Genomic DNA, 15,923 nt, shown 5'->3' on the forward strand with positions numbered 1-15,923 from the left:
TTCTAAAAATAGTACTGACAGACCACAGAGCACTATTCTACAGGACAAATTAAAGCGAAAACCTTATATGATAGAATGCCCTCCGGAGCCTCCTTCAGCCGCTATAGAGAATCAGGATTTCACTATGTGGCAACATCGCATTTAACTTGGAATGATTAGCATTGCTCTACAGATCCATCAAACAGTTACATCGATTGTTAAGGTAATAACTGGTGCTAGTGTCAACATCTATTGACTTTCACTGTCATCTGACAAGAATCGATGTAATTATTTGATGGATTGGTAGATCTAATGTATTGTCTTTGATCTGCGACGTTGCCACATAGTGCAATTCGCGTCTCCAGACGAGGACCTGAAAGGTGTATATATATTAGGTGCCCCAAAGTAGGTATACAGTCCTACAAAGTATGACATTTTAGTTTATTAAGATAATTAGTTTATTTGTTTCTGTCTGTTCCAAGCTTAAGGTATGAGTTAAAAGAGATTAAGAACAAATAATAAAGAAATTAAGTCACTACCTGAATGGACAACAATAAGAAAACTATATAAAATGTCATGAACCGGTCAGTGTGGGGACTGTATACCTACTTTTGGGCCGCCCTATCTATCTATCTATCTATCTATCTATCTATCTATCTATCTATCTATATATATATATATATATATATATATTGGTTTATTTTGACTATTAGAATAGTGCTCTGTGATCTGTGGGTGCCATTTTTAAAACACTAGATATATATCTATCCGTATATCTATCTATGTATTCTATGTATCTACTTATATATATGTATACAAGTGGCACTCAACTAAATACATATTGCTTGTCACAATGTCCACATTAAAAACTTAATGTTTTCGTTGTTCTTTTTATATGAATCATTGAATGAAATTACGTTTCCAATCTTTCTTATTGTAGAAGTTTATTCAACTAATATTAAAATACATACTTTAAGATTATAAATTACAGTTATTTCTCTTTATTTCTAGATATGCAAGGAATTGCAGACGGGCTGTGTGTGAACTATAGTGGTGGCTGCAAGAGAAAACTAATTACTGCAATTAGCATGATAGGTGATCCTGATTTTCTGTTGCTCGATGAGCCAACGGCTGGAGTAGACATTATAACTAGGAAAAAGCTTTTTAAAGTGCTAAAGAAAAGGAAACAAAGTAAAAAACCAATTCTTCTTACTTCACATAGGTATATAGTTCGATTATTTGTTTAATTATTTACAGTTTTATATGCTTCTTAATTGAGATTACCATCAATTTGGATTTCTGTAGATTCAATGGAAGGTTGTAACCTCATTAGAGGTTGTGTCGCTAAATTAAGAACGTTAGATTTGTTTGTACTAAGAAGAAAGTGACAATCGTTGAAAATAGTAATAATGTATTCATAGACTACAACGGAGTGCAAGAAATTAAATTACATTATTAGAATACTGAAGAGAGGGACATTTAGAGAAAGGGATAAGGTTTAAATAGATTATATAGACAAAATAGATATGTTTTGTTTTCATTAATTATTCCATTTTTCCTTTCACCTTTCCCGATTTATTCGTCCAGTCTTTCTTTCACTAACTCTTTATTTACAGCCAGGCAACGTTATCCCGTGACTTTTGATATTATCATGTGGTCGCTTCATACGATTGTTCTTACTGGCGAGAACTTTTCTATATTTCATTTCTTTCTACTTTTCTTTCTTTTCTTGACCCCTGCCTGATGAAGTATTTTGACGAAAGTTTACTTATCTGCGTATACATGTATATATTGTATCTGAGTATACATGTTGAGACAAGGGAAGAAACCTAGGGGTAAGGTTCTTCTAAATATCGCATAAATACATATAGTTACAAGTTGAAGTTTTTTCAATGTAATTAGATAAGTTACTTCTAAGGTGCTATTGAGATCTGTTCGTAAAGAGTGAAAACTCGAACACACCATATAATATTCCTTTGGAACTGTGGGATACAATATCTTTTTATACAAAATACAGTAAAAAAGCAGCAAATTTCAAATAAATTTAATAATAATAATAATAATAATAATAATAATAATAATAATAATAATAATAATAATAATAATAATAATAATAATAATAATAATAATATAAAAATACACACCTTGTTTAAAAAAAATACATATTTCGAATGCATATATTTATTAAACTTTAAGACATACGAATATGATATTTTACACACATATTTACGAACCTCTCAAGTTTAAATTACAGTTCAAAGTTCAAATTACAGATGTTCAATATGTCCTCCATCAGCGACACGAACATTATCACATCGATACTCAAATTCCTCCCATACTCGGGCAAGCATGTCCTGCGTCTCTGATGTTATGACAGTAAGGATCTGGTTCTTGAACTCTTCCAGGTTCTGTAGGAGTGGTGGTACATAAACGTTGTCTTTAACGAAACCCCACAGGAAAAAGTCACAGGGTGACAATTCCGGTGATCGTGAAGGCCAGCTGAGATATGCTAAGTCGCCAGCTCCTTGACGACCAATCCAACGGTTCGGTAGAGTTTCATTCAGATATTCACGCACTTGGCGACTACACTGAGGGGTGCCCCGTCTTGATGAAAAATGAAGTTGTCTTCATGCAGGCTCGGAAACAATCAGTTTGTAACATAGCGAGATACTGCTAACTGTTAACCGTATTTCCATTAAAGAAGAATGGGTCGTAAACAGATGATCGGGATATCGCACAAAACACATTGACTTTGGGCGAATCTCGTACATGTTCAATGACTGCATGTGGGTTTTGTAGGCCCCAAATTTGAACATTTTGTTTGTTTACCTGACCACTAACACAAAAAGTCACTTCATCACTGAACACGATGCGTTGTGCAAAAGTGTTATCATTATCAATAGCATCCAGAATCCCGTTACAAAATACCACACGTTTGCGTTTGTCATCAGGACGCAGAGTTTGTAACAGCTGTAATTTGTACGGCTTCATAACCAACCGACGTCTCAAAACACGCCAAATTGTTGTTGTCGGCACTTGTAACTCCCGACTGGCACCACGAGTTGATTTTGAAGGACTACGTTGGAAAGCAGTTTGAATTCGTGCAACATTTTCTTCAAGAACACGAGGGCGGCCAGGACTCTTTCCTTTACATACACACCCTGTATCTACAAACTGTCGATCCCATCTGCGAATGTTCCACCCATTCGGAGGATCAATTTGGTACCTCAGCCTGAAACGTCTTTGCACTGTAATCACGGAATTGCACTTCGCAAACTCGAGAACACAAAATGATTTCTGCTGCGGAGTAGCCATTTAAACATATGACGGTTACCAAGCAAAAGAGAAGACAACTGACATCTAGCGGCTATTAATATAAACTAGACTATGTATTCGTTTCTCCAATAGCCGAGCCGAGGCGCAGCAATCGATAGTTTGGACAAAATAATTCTTCGTAATACGTATATTCTTTTTGAAACAGGGTGTACTTTGGACTTTAAGAATTATCAATGAAATGTTTTCACAAAAAAATTAGTTTTCTCTTGCAAGGTATTTTTTAAGAGTAGTGTAGTGAAACTTCTGTATAGCTGTATAGTGGACACGGATGGAACAATTATTTGCCCTTAAATGAGAGTTATCCTTAAAAAGGAGGGTTTTTTCCTGTAATAATATATACAGTATTTATTTAATTACGGGGACAAAAAATTGTGTCATTATGAATTTGTTCGTTAATGGTGTTTTCACTGTATTATCAATGCTACCAATATCAACTCATCTTTTCCAGTTGATAATTTATAGCAAAGCAAATAGTTTAAATTGAAGGAGTTGAAGGTAAATATGTTAATCAAATGTTGGAAGAAAAGTATTAGAAAACCGATTCTGTTATTCATCTTCATCGCTATTTGGCTTAGGAGAACAATAACAATTAAACTTTACGAGCACTTCATTTTCATAAATGTGCCTTTTAGAAAAAGTAATCGTTAAACAATGAAATCTAGAAATTATCAGATACATTTTTCTTAACTAAATAATATGACTAATCTTACAGCGCTAAGAGTTCTCTCGTGGTTATATTGTTAGGGCACGTGCCTTTGGCGCGGAAGATTCGGGTTTGATTCCCAGTGAGATTTCATGTTGTTCAGATCCTACGTTCTCGAGTTCTCAATTTTCAAAATTTCAACTTTAGTGAATTTTTAGTACTAAATGATAATAGTTAACTACATACAGAAGATTCGTCATAAAAGCATAAAAATCTTCTGGGAGTGGACGTGAAGAGGTTAACTAACCAACTTACAGCGCCAATGTGTTTATCCCAGCGAAATAATTTCTCGAGCTGTTGCTGCTCCCTTCCTCTGTCACTTTATTAAGGAAAATCGATTAATTCATCAAACGCACATATTTATCTGTCAACAGCTAATATTAAATGAAAGTTAAATCATTATGTGTTAGACAACTAACAAACCTATCACTCAAATAAAAAAAAAAAAAAAAAAAAAGAGAGAGAGAGAGAGAGAGAGAGAAATGAACGAAAAACAAAACTTGTAATTTATGAACTGAATATGAACTAGAGAAAACTAAGTATACATGAACGTTCAGTTGAACAAATTCTGAAATTAGATTTGGCTTTGAGTTATAAGCTTCGTTGCGTACGAAGAAATAAATTTTGAGATACGTCACAACACTAATGGCTTTTACCTCTGTAGAGGTTTTAAACGGACAGCAATAGTTTGGGAAAAACTAATGCAGAAAAGAAATAATTTATAACACAGAGCTATTTCTTATCATAACAAATAAATCAAAAACTTTTCTGTATAATGTTACAAATATCCAACTTGTCTATCAAATGATAACAGTTATCTAAAGACATACACATGCATCGTTTGCTTTAAACTCCTATAATTTTTGAATTAATTTCTTAAAGGGGCTTAAAATTTATCGCAAAATTTGAATAAATTAATGAAAAGAAGTAATATAGGTTAATTATTTTATCATTTAATAGACATGTTAAATGTGTATGTCAATATTTTGTAACTTTTTTTTTTAAAAAAAAGACATTCCTTATTTTATGTTTATCAGTAAACAATATGGCTCTATAGATTAATTTTGTTATCATGTGATAAACATGTTAAATATGTGTGTGTCTATTGTAATATTGTCTTATTGTTATCAGTAAATAATATGTCTTTATACATTAATTATGTTATCATCTGATAGATATATTTAATATTAATATAGGTCTCTATCATAGCATCTTGTTTTATGTTTATCAGTAAACAATTGTGCAACTGGGGATGTTAGCGCTTGTATAACAAAGAGGATGATCGGGGATAAAGGCTGTCGAACTTCTCTTGCATCTTAAATATATTAAATTATGCTTGGGCAATTGAGGGTGAAACGGAATAAAAATAGGTAGAAGGGATTTACTATAGGAAAAGGATAACAAGCCCAATACTTCTTCAGTGTGCGTCGATCTTCGATTCTTTCTTCTTAATACGGAAGATGGCGAGGTAGTTACAGCTTGACAAATGACTTTGAAATACAGGCGTTATGGACGGCAAACTGCTTCTTTGCGTGCCGATCGTCATTTGGGACAATTGACGAAGCGGCCACCTGGCGGCAGCACGAAGGACCAGTGCGGTCTTCTTCCAATCCACCAAGGACTCTCTCTTTCTTCTGACTGCAGCTCTACAAGACAGCAACCGGCGGCAGGCAGAAGACTCAAGGCGGACGGAAACCACGAAGATGTCTTATCACCAGGAATTGTTGGACACAAGTATTATGTAATCTTGTAATCTTAATAACAAAAGGTTTTGTTCGTATAAACTTCCTCTCATGCAAATATTTGTTTCTTTTGCCCTAAATGTGTCTGACAATGCCTATTGACGCAATTACCTATGCTTACTGCTGAGGCAAGTGAACTCTCGTATTAATTAGAATACGACGGTCACTGGGGATGCAACGACAGACATAACTGATAGTATAAGATTAATTCGTCGTATGTACAACCAGGACATAATGGTGTTCTATAGAATATCAATTGTGTGAACTTGGTCTGGTTTGGACTCACATCGGATATGATTGGTTCTGCGATACTGAACTTGAACGATGATTTGCAACGGTGAATCGGCCGTAAGGACAACCTGCTATCTTAAAGGGTTGAAGCGTGAACCTATGAACCTCATTGGAAATCCAACCACAATAGCCACTCTGGTCGATTGTTTTGTGTGGGCCATCGATTGATATAGATGGTCAATTATCTTTCAAAAGTCTGTGTACGGGGAGAGTAGACATTATGCTTCAATGGAATGAGACTATGAAAGAGAAAAAGACGAATCTGTTATTTTATTTTTAATATTTTACAAGTTGATGAAACGAAAATGAATTGTACAAACACTTGACTGCCTGAAAGTATAGCATTGATAAAAAGTTTCAAGAATGAATCGAAAGTTTTAAATTGTATTATCAAATCTTTTCAAAATTCTTGAGAATTAAATGTCCAATTGAAGTAGATTGCACAGGCAATCGAATACATTCACACAATGTACATCTAGATTAATTATGTTATCATTAATAGACACTTGGCATATGTATATTTCTATTGTAGAATCTTGTAGAAAAGGTTATTTGCCTTATTGTCATCAGTAAACAACGTATCTCTATAGGTTAATTATATTATCGTATTTTAGAAGTGTATGTATGTATTGAAATATTTTGAAGGTGAACATCAGAAGCAATGTATGTCTATGGACTAATTATATTATCATCTGGTAGATTTGTTGAATATATATATATATATATATGATCTCTGTTGAAATATTTTGTAGTAAATATTCTTTGTTTTGTTGTTATCAGTAAACATTGTACTTCTATCTTTTAATTAGATTATCATTTGATGAACATGTTGAATATATAAGATCCTATTGTATCATTTTGCATAACATATTCTTTGTTTTATAGTTATAGGTAAATAATAGAACTTTCTATGGATCTGTAGGTTAATTATGTTATCGTCTAATAGATATATTGACTATCTATGTCTCTGTTGTAATATTTTGTAGGAAATATTCTTTGTTTTATTGTTATCAGTAAACAATATCTCTCTATCGTTTAATTATGTTATCATCTGATGGATAAGTTAAATATGTAACACCCTACTGTAATATTTTGTACAAAATATTGCTCGTTTTGTAGATATCAATAAACAATGAGTCTCTATAGATTAATTACGTTATTATCTGATAGACATATTGAATATATGAGTCCCAATTTTAGCAATCTCTAGAAAATATTTTTGTTTTATTGTTATTAGTAAACATTTAGTCTATGGATTAATTATATTATCATCTGGTAGATATATTGAATATGTAGGTCTGTATTGCAACAATTTGTAGCAAATAACTTTTGTTTTATTGTTATCAAAAAATAACTTGTGGGTATTAATTAATTATGTTATTATCTATGATAGATACGTTGCATATGTATGTTTCTGTGGTAGCATTTTCTAGAAAATATTTCTTTTATTGTTATTAGTAAAACAATGTGTGTCTATAGTTTAATTATTTTATTACTTGAAAGACATGATGGATATGTAAGTCTCTGTTGTAATTTCTTCTTTTTTTAAAAAAGAGTATTATTTGCATTGTATTATCAATAAAAGTAGTTCCATTCTATGTTAAAATCTGTTTTTCTTTCCAACTATTTCCGATATATTGTTCTCTCTTAAGAAATCGATAAAGAAAGGTTCAATGAAAACAGTTTTTGAAGTTCCCATCATAGTATCGATAATTGATTTTGTGAACCCTGCATAAAGTATTTCCCAAAAGTACTGAATATCCAATAATGCGTCGTGCAATAATTGATCAGTATCCATAATGCTTTATTCAATATTGCACACATATTCTGAATTAGATATTTTATTAGCATTCCAGGTATTATTTTCTAATATTTTCTGCTTCGGGTTGTGTTTGGTATATTTACGTAAATGGGATCAGCTATCAAATGTTGAAACCGTGTGACTAACGCATATTGAAGTCGATACTCTGTTGAACCATATTGAATTCGATACCGGTATGTTAACCATTATGTCATCCTAATTGTCTTGAGTCAAAAATCACATTGTGGTGGCTTCATTTTTCAAGTACATGTTGCTAAAGTAATAATAAATAAGTATTGAATAATAATAATAATAATAATAATAATAATAATAATAATAATAATAATAATAATAATAATAATAATAATAATAATAATAATAATAATAATAATAATAATCCATTGCTGCTCTTATTCCCAGCTGAGAAGTACTGAAAATGGCCACACGTTACATAACAGATTTCTTTAATCAGAAACAGAAATCGCAATCACCACATCATAGACAGGCACGTAGCCAAAGGAGAGGCGATCCGGGAGGTCCGGACCCCCCGCCGAAACCAGAAATGAAAAAAAATAGGAGAGGATGAAAAAAAACGAGAAAAGAAAAATCAGCGTTAAAAATAAAATACTACAGCAGTCGTTCTGTAACAGTGTGGCCAATTTTTATCATAACTTTTCATCACTTCCCTGCAGTATCAAACATGTTTCAGAAACAGTTTTCTACTGCTCCGATAACTTCTCACTTGGAAGAGACAGTAATTGATGTAATAATAAAAACAAAATGTTATGTGGACAGATAGTTCTGTTAACATTTGATTCAACAGAGAAAGCAACGCAGATATTAGAAAATATTTTACAAGATATTACTGGATATGTACTTTTTATAATAGTTGAGGTCATAATAAAAAGAAAATTGTTACATTTGAATGAACAGAGGAAGGAACGTAGATATTGTAGAATCTTTTTCAATACTTTTTTATATTATTAAAATATTTTCATTTTATCGTCCTAACAAACCAATATATGTTACCAGTAAAATAGTTTAGATTGATCGACATTCAGGTATGATAACCACAGTATTTCATTTCACGCACCCGCTTTCCCCCACAATTAAGAAATCCTGGCTAAACGAACTAATATGTGTTGGCAGTAAAATAATGTAGATTGATAGAGCCCCTGGTGTAATAACCATAGTATTTTATGTCACGGACCCCCCTATTACGAAATTCTAGCTACGTGCCTGCCACGGATCAGGATATGATATCATTCCTATCTTAAAAGAAAAAAATGTGCGAACTAAGAGTACTAAAATTAACGGAAATTGGTTACTTGCCAATACATTCTTCCGTGGGAAAACTAAATACTCTCCAGGCGTATCGGAACAACAAACTAGTTACATCTTCACTGGTAAAGTAACAAGGATAAAAACGGATAAGAGAAACATGATATGGGAACAGGGGTATACTAGATATTATCGAGTACTGTTTTCATTACATCCTTTTTTTTTCTTGGTTTCGTAGGAAAGACTTATAACTATACAGATTGTTTTCGTTGTTTAGTTTGTGTATTTTTTAGGTATCAGCACGAACTCTCTCTAAATTGTCTCTGAATACATTAGTTTTCAAATAATTGCTAACACATAATTTTGTGGTAATATAGGACTAACGAAAACATTTAATTACTTTCTTTTGCAGACATAACATGATGACCATAGTGGTTACTATACTACTATAACTATTATTTTTCATTACTTATGAACCAAACTCTGACAGTGGATATTATGGTCGAACATTCTTTTATTATTATTATTATTATTATTATTATTATTATTATTATTATTATTATTATTATTATTATTATTATTATTATTATTATTATTCTGAGTAAAATCGTAGAATAATATTATCATATACATACTACATCATACATCGGGGCCGCGGTAGATCAGTGGTAGAGCGTTCACCTCTGATGCATGGGGTCTTTGGTTCGATCTTAGCTCGCACTAAGTGGGCTCTGGTGGACAAACACCGTGTGCGTGGGTTTTCTCGTGGTTCTCTTGTTTCCTTCCACTTTCTTCATCGCACCATTTCACTCATTTCCCATCATCACCCCCTCCTCTAGCCTAGCCGGCATAATCGTAGGACGTAAAACTTAAAGTTTTTACATCATACATCGTATTTAGACGTTGTGCGGGAATCTGACAATGAAAAAAAATCTACTAATTTACAGGCTTATAGAAGTGAATAATAGTGACAATATTAGCAGATTGATAACGTGGTAAATATAAGAAAGAATCGTGCGAAGTTCTTCCAAAGATAGCATTGTTCTATCATTTGACCATCTCTTTGATAGCATTCTTGAGACAAAGTACGCTGAAAATAAGTGCTTTAAAGGCAGTGCATGTTTATATTCTTTTTACGCGTTAATTTCCAAACCTAAAAGTAAATTTTGAATTACTGTAAGTGTAGAATATTGCATTTATACTATAAATAAATTCCATGTAATACACGTTATATATACGTGGGTGATTCAGAAAGTAATGCCTCCGGGCCCACTACTTAGCCAATAGTACTGAAAACATTCTGAACTGTTTATCGCTAATGCACTGATATTTAAGTTATAGAATGTCACTTGTTTCACCTTCCTATCTCTTCTCATTCCTGAGTAATGGGAGCAATGGAGCAATCCATGGCATGCAGTGGTGAAGTCCGGTTGAAACAGCGGACTGTCATTGAATTTCTGACTGCGGAAGATTGTGCGCCCGGGAACATTCATCGCCGTTGACGAGTCGTGGATACGCCATTACCACCCGGAAATGAAGCGTTAGTCGATGGAGTGACGCCACAAGTCCTCTCCTTCGCCAGAAAATTCAAAGTTATCCCATCTGTTGGCAGTGTTGTTGACATTCTGCCTCATCCTGCCTATAGTCCGGATGTTGCGCCATACGACTTTTGGCTCTTCACCAAACTTTAGGATCACCTTAAGGGCGAACGCTGCGGAAGTAGAAGCAGAAGTTCGATAAAACGTCGCCAGCAGCCACCACAATTCTTCGCCGACGGCATGAAAAACCTTGTTTCGCGTTGACGCAAGTGTATTGTCCGTAATGGGGACTATGTTGAAAAATGATGGTATCATTTGTAGCAGACATTATAAGCTTTTCAAGCTTTCCACTGATACCTGTATCAGTGTTTTATATATATATATATATAAAATAAGTGTGTGTGCATGTGTGTGTGTGCAGTGGCGTACGTAAGGGGGGTTCCGAAATTTAATTCCCTATTTGAAATGATATGAAGTTGAGAAGTTGAACCCCCTTCTCCTTGGCAAAATTCTGCGTACGCTACTATACATTTGTTGTTGTTGTTGATTTTAGTTTAGCGTCCCTTTCAGCAGCGAGGCTATATGAGACGTGGACCTACTGATTAACGTGGAATCCGAACCACATGAGCTCCCGCCGGGAATCGAACCCGGGTCTCCCACGCCAAAGGCGCGTACGCTAACCGCTTAGCCACGGAGGAGCTCTACTATACATTTGCACTGTATATTAATAGAAAATGTGATAAGGAAATGTTGTAAAATCTTTTGGAAATTTCATAAGAAAACGTATAATATGAACATTTTTTAAAATTTTAATCTTAAGTTATTAAAAGAAGAAGATATTTGGAGCTGTAACTATGAAAATTAGGTTTATTTAACAACATACAAGTTTACTGTGATTAACATACATATATTCACATCTTTTAGCATGGATGAATGTGAATCGCTTTGTGATAGATTGGCAATTATGGTAAATGGAGAATTTAAGTGCATTGGTAATATACCATATTTGAAAAGTAAATTTGCTCAAGGATATGCAATTATGTTGAAATGTAATGAAAGCGCATCTGAAGAAATTATTGAAGATATTACAAGAACGATGGAGGAAACATTTGACCCATGTGTCCTACGAGACGAACATGTGGTATGTATTTCTTTTACTTGTAATGTTCTGTATTAGAAATATATCTAAAACGAAAACATATGAAATACACTCATCCGAAACATCTACTACATTACATCAAAAGTTCCGAAAGTTATATACCTCTCAAAATTATTACAACCAAAAAGGTGCTTTCTGATAATTAGTCGGATAAATTCTTCTGATAATTACCCAGTTGAATATTAACTAATCTTACGAAGTTTCAAAAACAATTTGGAAGTTTAGATGGTAGTTCTCTAGATATGAGGCCTAGAAGAAAAGTTTTGATTGAAATATATTGGATCTTTTGATCCAGGGGCCACAACATTTTTGAACGGCCCCAAAAATTGAGTTTTTTTTTTTTTCGTATTTTGTACGGAATAAGCACATGATATTGAGTTAAATGATAGTTTGGGTTTGGCTACACTGTATGTAATTCTCCAGATATAAGGCGTACAAGAAATTTTTTGATTGACATTTATTGGATCTTTTGATCAAAAGGAAAAATAAATAGCTGTGGCAGATTCAAGGTCAACTCACTGCGACTGAAAATATTAACAAAATTTTGATACTAAAAAAAAAAAAAAAAAAAAATTACCGAATCAAGTATTTAAAGAAAAGAAAGTCTTGTTTTTTTTATAGCTTTCTCAATGCAAAGGAAGAAATAAACTTTATGAACATACACGGAAGACACACGAACATTAATTATTATTATTACTTACAATTACTGCTGTTGGTAAGATCTGTCGTCGTCACCTCAGCTTAATTTTTGAAGTTTCATTTTTACTGAGAGTTGCTGTTGCGATAAACATTCGGATTGCGATGCAAACGGACAGTTTATTTACTTATTTCTTTTTGTAACTAAATACGATAAACTCAATATACACGAACTGGAAGATTGATTTCCTGGATTTCAACCGTCTCGGTGAACAAAGAATTCTTCCAGAATAAGACTATTATTCCTAGTTAATCCCACCCTGGGACAGTTGACATCCCTAGGTTAAATCCGCTTTCGATTACTATTTAGGAACATTAAGCGCCCAGCTATGCTTCCTCTGTTATCGTTTTAAATAGTGAAAAATTGGCAGTTCTCAACCTAATTATTTTCAAGATATTAAACAGATTTAAAATAGTCAGGATCCATCCGGCAAACGTCACGGCTGGTGTCTTGTTTTCATTTTCTCCATTATAGTTGGATCAAAAGATCTAATATATTTCAATGAATTTTCTTGTAAGCCTTATATCTGGAGAACTACATATACTGTAGCCCAGGGCGCAAAATTTTAGTCATATACTCGCAAATTCAAAAATGATGGTCGTAAGTATCTCTCACGCACAAATTATGAGAGGTCTCCCTCTCACCCGCCTTTGGTTTGACAAAGAAAGAGATTACATTAGGGCATAAAATTTCAAAAACAAATACACCAGGAGGCAAACCATTTCGATTGAGAGCGGGAAAGGAGGGGTGAATTACAAAATTGTGAAGACTTCACATTCCGTGTTCTCTCACTCAATGACAATTATTTTCATGCGAAACAAACTGCGCAGCCCTGCGAGTTTAGTTTAAAACCATTCCTACTGAACACTGGTCGCCAGCTTTAAATTTTTAGTCGCCAATGGCGACCTGGCGACCGGAAATTTTGCGCCCTGGTGTAGCCAAACCCACACTATCAGTTAACTCAGCATGATGTACTTATTCCATAGAAGATACGAAAACTCGATTTAGGGGCCGTTCAAAAAATTTGTGGCCCTTGATCCAAAAATTAATTATAGGCTAGGATCGCAATTTTTTGATCCATTTTTAATCTTCCTAAAATTCTTTTTAAAACCTTTGACAATTTAGAAGTATGTATTTGAATGCAATTTTTCTGAATGAGTTCTTTTCTATACTACTTTTAGGGCATGTTGCACTTTAATGTACTTAACCTGGAATTCCCATGGTCTCAATTGTTCGCCCAAATGGAAGATATAAAATCTAGGTATCCAATAATTGTAGATTATACAATAAGTGAAACAACACTAGAGCAGCTGTTTCTGTGGTTTGCCCGGAACCAAAGAGAGATTAATATATCTTATAGAACAACTACGCTCGAAAAGTTGAAAAAGTGGGCAAAGTCATTTTTTCAGAAGAAAAGAAAGGAAAAGGAAACTGACGTTCTCGTGTTATAAAAACTGATGTGAATACTGTTTTTGTTACCTTTTCTTTCACATATTCACTGTTATTTAATCAAGAATTATAGTTTTAAAGAACACAATAAATATTCTGAGTGATCGAAATTTTTCATTTCTGACAAAGAAGTGTTTCTTAACATTATCTAAGAATGTATAAAAGAATAAGTCAAATTTTAAAGTGAAAACACACTATGTAATTTAATTGTATATAGTGATATCTATTGTCTTTATTTAATATGATTTGTAGTAAATTTTTTCAGGTTTAAATATGTTAGTATGATATGTTCTTTTGTATATTTTATACGTATTAGACATTAAAGTTTAACTCAGTCGCTATGTTACTTTAAATTTATATTTTACTATTATATATGCGCAAGGAGGAACGTAAATGAAATAAGGAACTGGTCACTGGAACACCAATATATAAAGAATGAATTATCATGGGAGGGCAATATCTATATCTATCTATCTATCTACTGTATGTACACACACACACACACACACACACACACCTATATATATATATATATATATATATATATATATATATATATATATATATATATATATATATATATATATATATATATATATATATAAGGTGGGTCCAAATAAGTGTTACAAGCCAATATCTCCGAGCTATACATCAAATAAGATAGATATTAAGAGCCAATGTACGTACAATACAGAGGGGCCTAAAAACTGAGTCAAATGCGAGGTTCCTCCTGCCCTCCATTTTAAGGGGAGGGGGTGTACGTGCAATTTTCAAATGGGAACATAGGTCGAGTGATACCTCGTTCGAAAGGGCTTGGAAAATTGAACAATTTTTGTAAGAAACAATTTTTGATATGGGGCACCGTTTCCAAGATTGTCTCCCGAAATAGTCCTGTATCAGATAAAATTTCCAGTACTTATAAATCAGAAACGGCTGAGTAGAAAAAGATAAAACAAAAAATGAAAAAGGAAAACGCCATAGGCAACGTGGAAGGTTGGTATATTTCATAGCTGCTATATTGAGGGTTTCTGAGAATTATAACGAACATGCTGATTGACTGATCGTCTGTTTCGGCGTTCTTCATTGGCCAATCCTTTCTCGATTGCAAAATAGGTTGTTAGTCTCCGTATTTTCCTTTAGTCTGAAAGGTGTTGACACTAATGCCTTCCCTTAGAATAGGTAGCGTTATGTCATGGTCCAAGAAAAGTCACAACTAGAGTAATTTATGTGTATGTGTGTGTGTGTTACACAACTTACGCAGCGGATTGATACAAAAGCAAATCTCGTATTACTAACTTGTTTAACGTCATAGCATTAAAATTCATTTGTAAATACTTGTAGTAGTAGTGAAATAATTGTCATGTTGAGTCTAACTGTAGAAATTGAAGAAAAAGTCCAATTGAAGAAGACAATTTGTATTACGAGGATAGTACTTTCTGTGAAACAGGACCAAAAAATAAATCCTCAGAAATATTTCGATGCAAAAGCACTTTTTTTTTTTTTTTTTTTTTTTTTTGTAAATTTAGTCGTACGGAAACCACTCAGACTTATAGAACGGCCCTTTTCCTAATAATTCTGGAAATTTGCTCTTCTAAAAATGCAATATTATGTATATTGAAAAATATATTCTTTTCGTATTTCTTCTTTTTTTCCACAGTGGAAAAATATGTATTCTTGGAAGAGAGTGTTGCGATGTAACTAGATATATTCTAATATTCTAACCCCCGACCTTAGTACTTGCCACGCCATTTTAACGCCTGCCGTTTGTGACATATGAAGCATAAAAAAATTATAGTCTTTTAATTCAATCATTCAATATATCAAATAGTCATTAAATCTGTCATTTAAAGGAATCGCTACTTCGTTGAGAAACAATACAGTGAAGATGACATTTGCTGTGTTTTCATCATCAGTATCACAATTTGGGATTTTTCCATCCCTGCTTAA

At 33.3% G+C, this 15,923-nt stretch overlaps 1 protein-coding gene across 2 annotated transcripts in view; it reads left to right on the forward strand.

Moving 5' to 3' along the window:
• LOC145686627 (phospholipid-transporting ATPase ABCA3-like) overlaps positions 1-14,232 on the forward strand; it is a 252,882-nt gene extending 238,650 nt beyond the window's left edge. Inside the window, exons 21-23 of one of the 2 annotated variants that reach the window (XM_081760095.1) lie at positions 991-1,201; positions 11,596-11,812; positions 13,709-14,232. In XM_081760095.1, the coding sequence (XP_081616221.1) occupies positions 991-1,201; positions 11,596-11,812; positions 13,709-13,978 (698 nt within the window). In that variant the 3' untranslated portion in view covers positions 13,979-14,232. The remainder of the gene's footprint in view (positions 1-990; positions 1,202-11,595; positions 11,813-13,708) is intronic. The other variant, XM_081760094.1, reaches the window with a different exon arrangement.
• Positions 14,233-15,923: the final 1,691 nt, after the last annotated feature.

This window comes from Thermobia domestica, chromosome 5 (assembly GCF_964235325.1).
Source record: "Thermobia domestica chromosome 5, izTheDome1.hap1.1, whole genome shotgun sequence".
NCBI lineage: Eukaryota > Metazoa > Arthropoda > Insecta > Zygentoma > Lepismatidae > Thermobia > Thermobia domestica.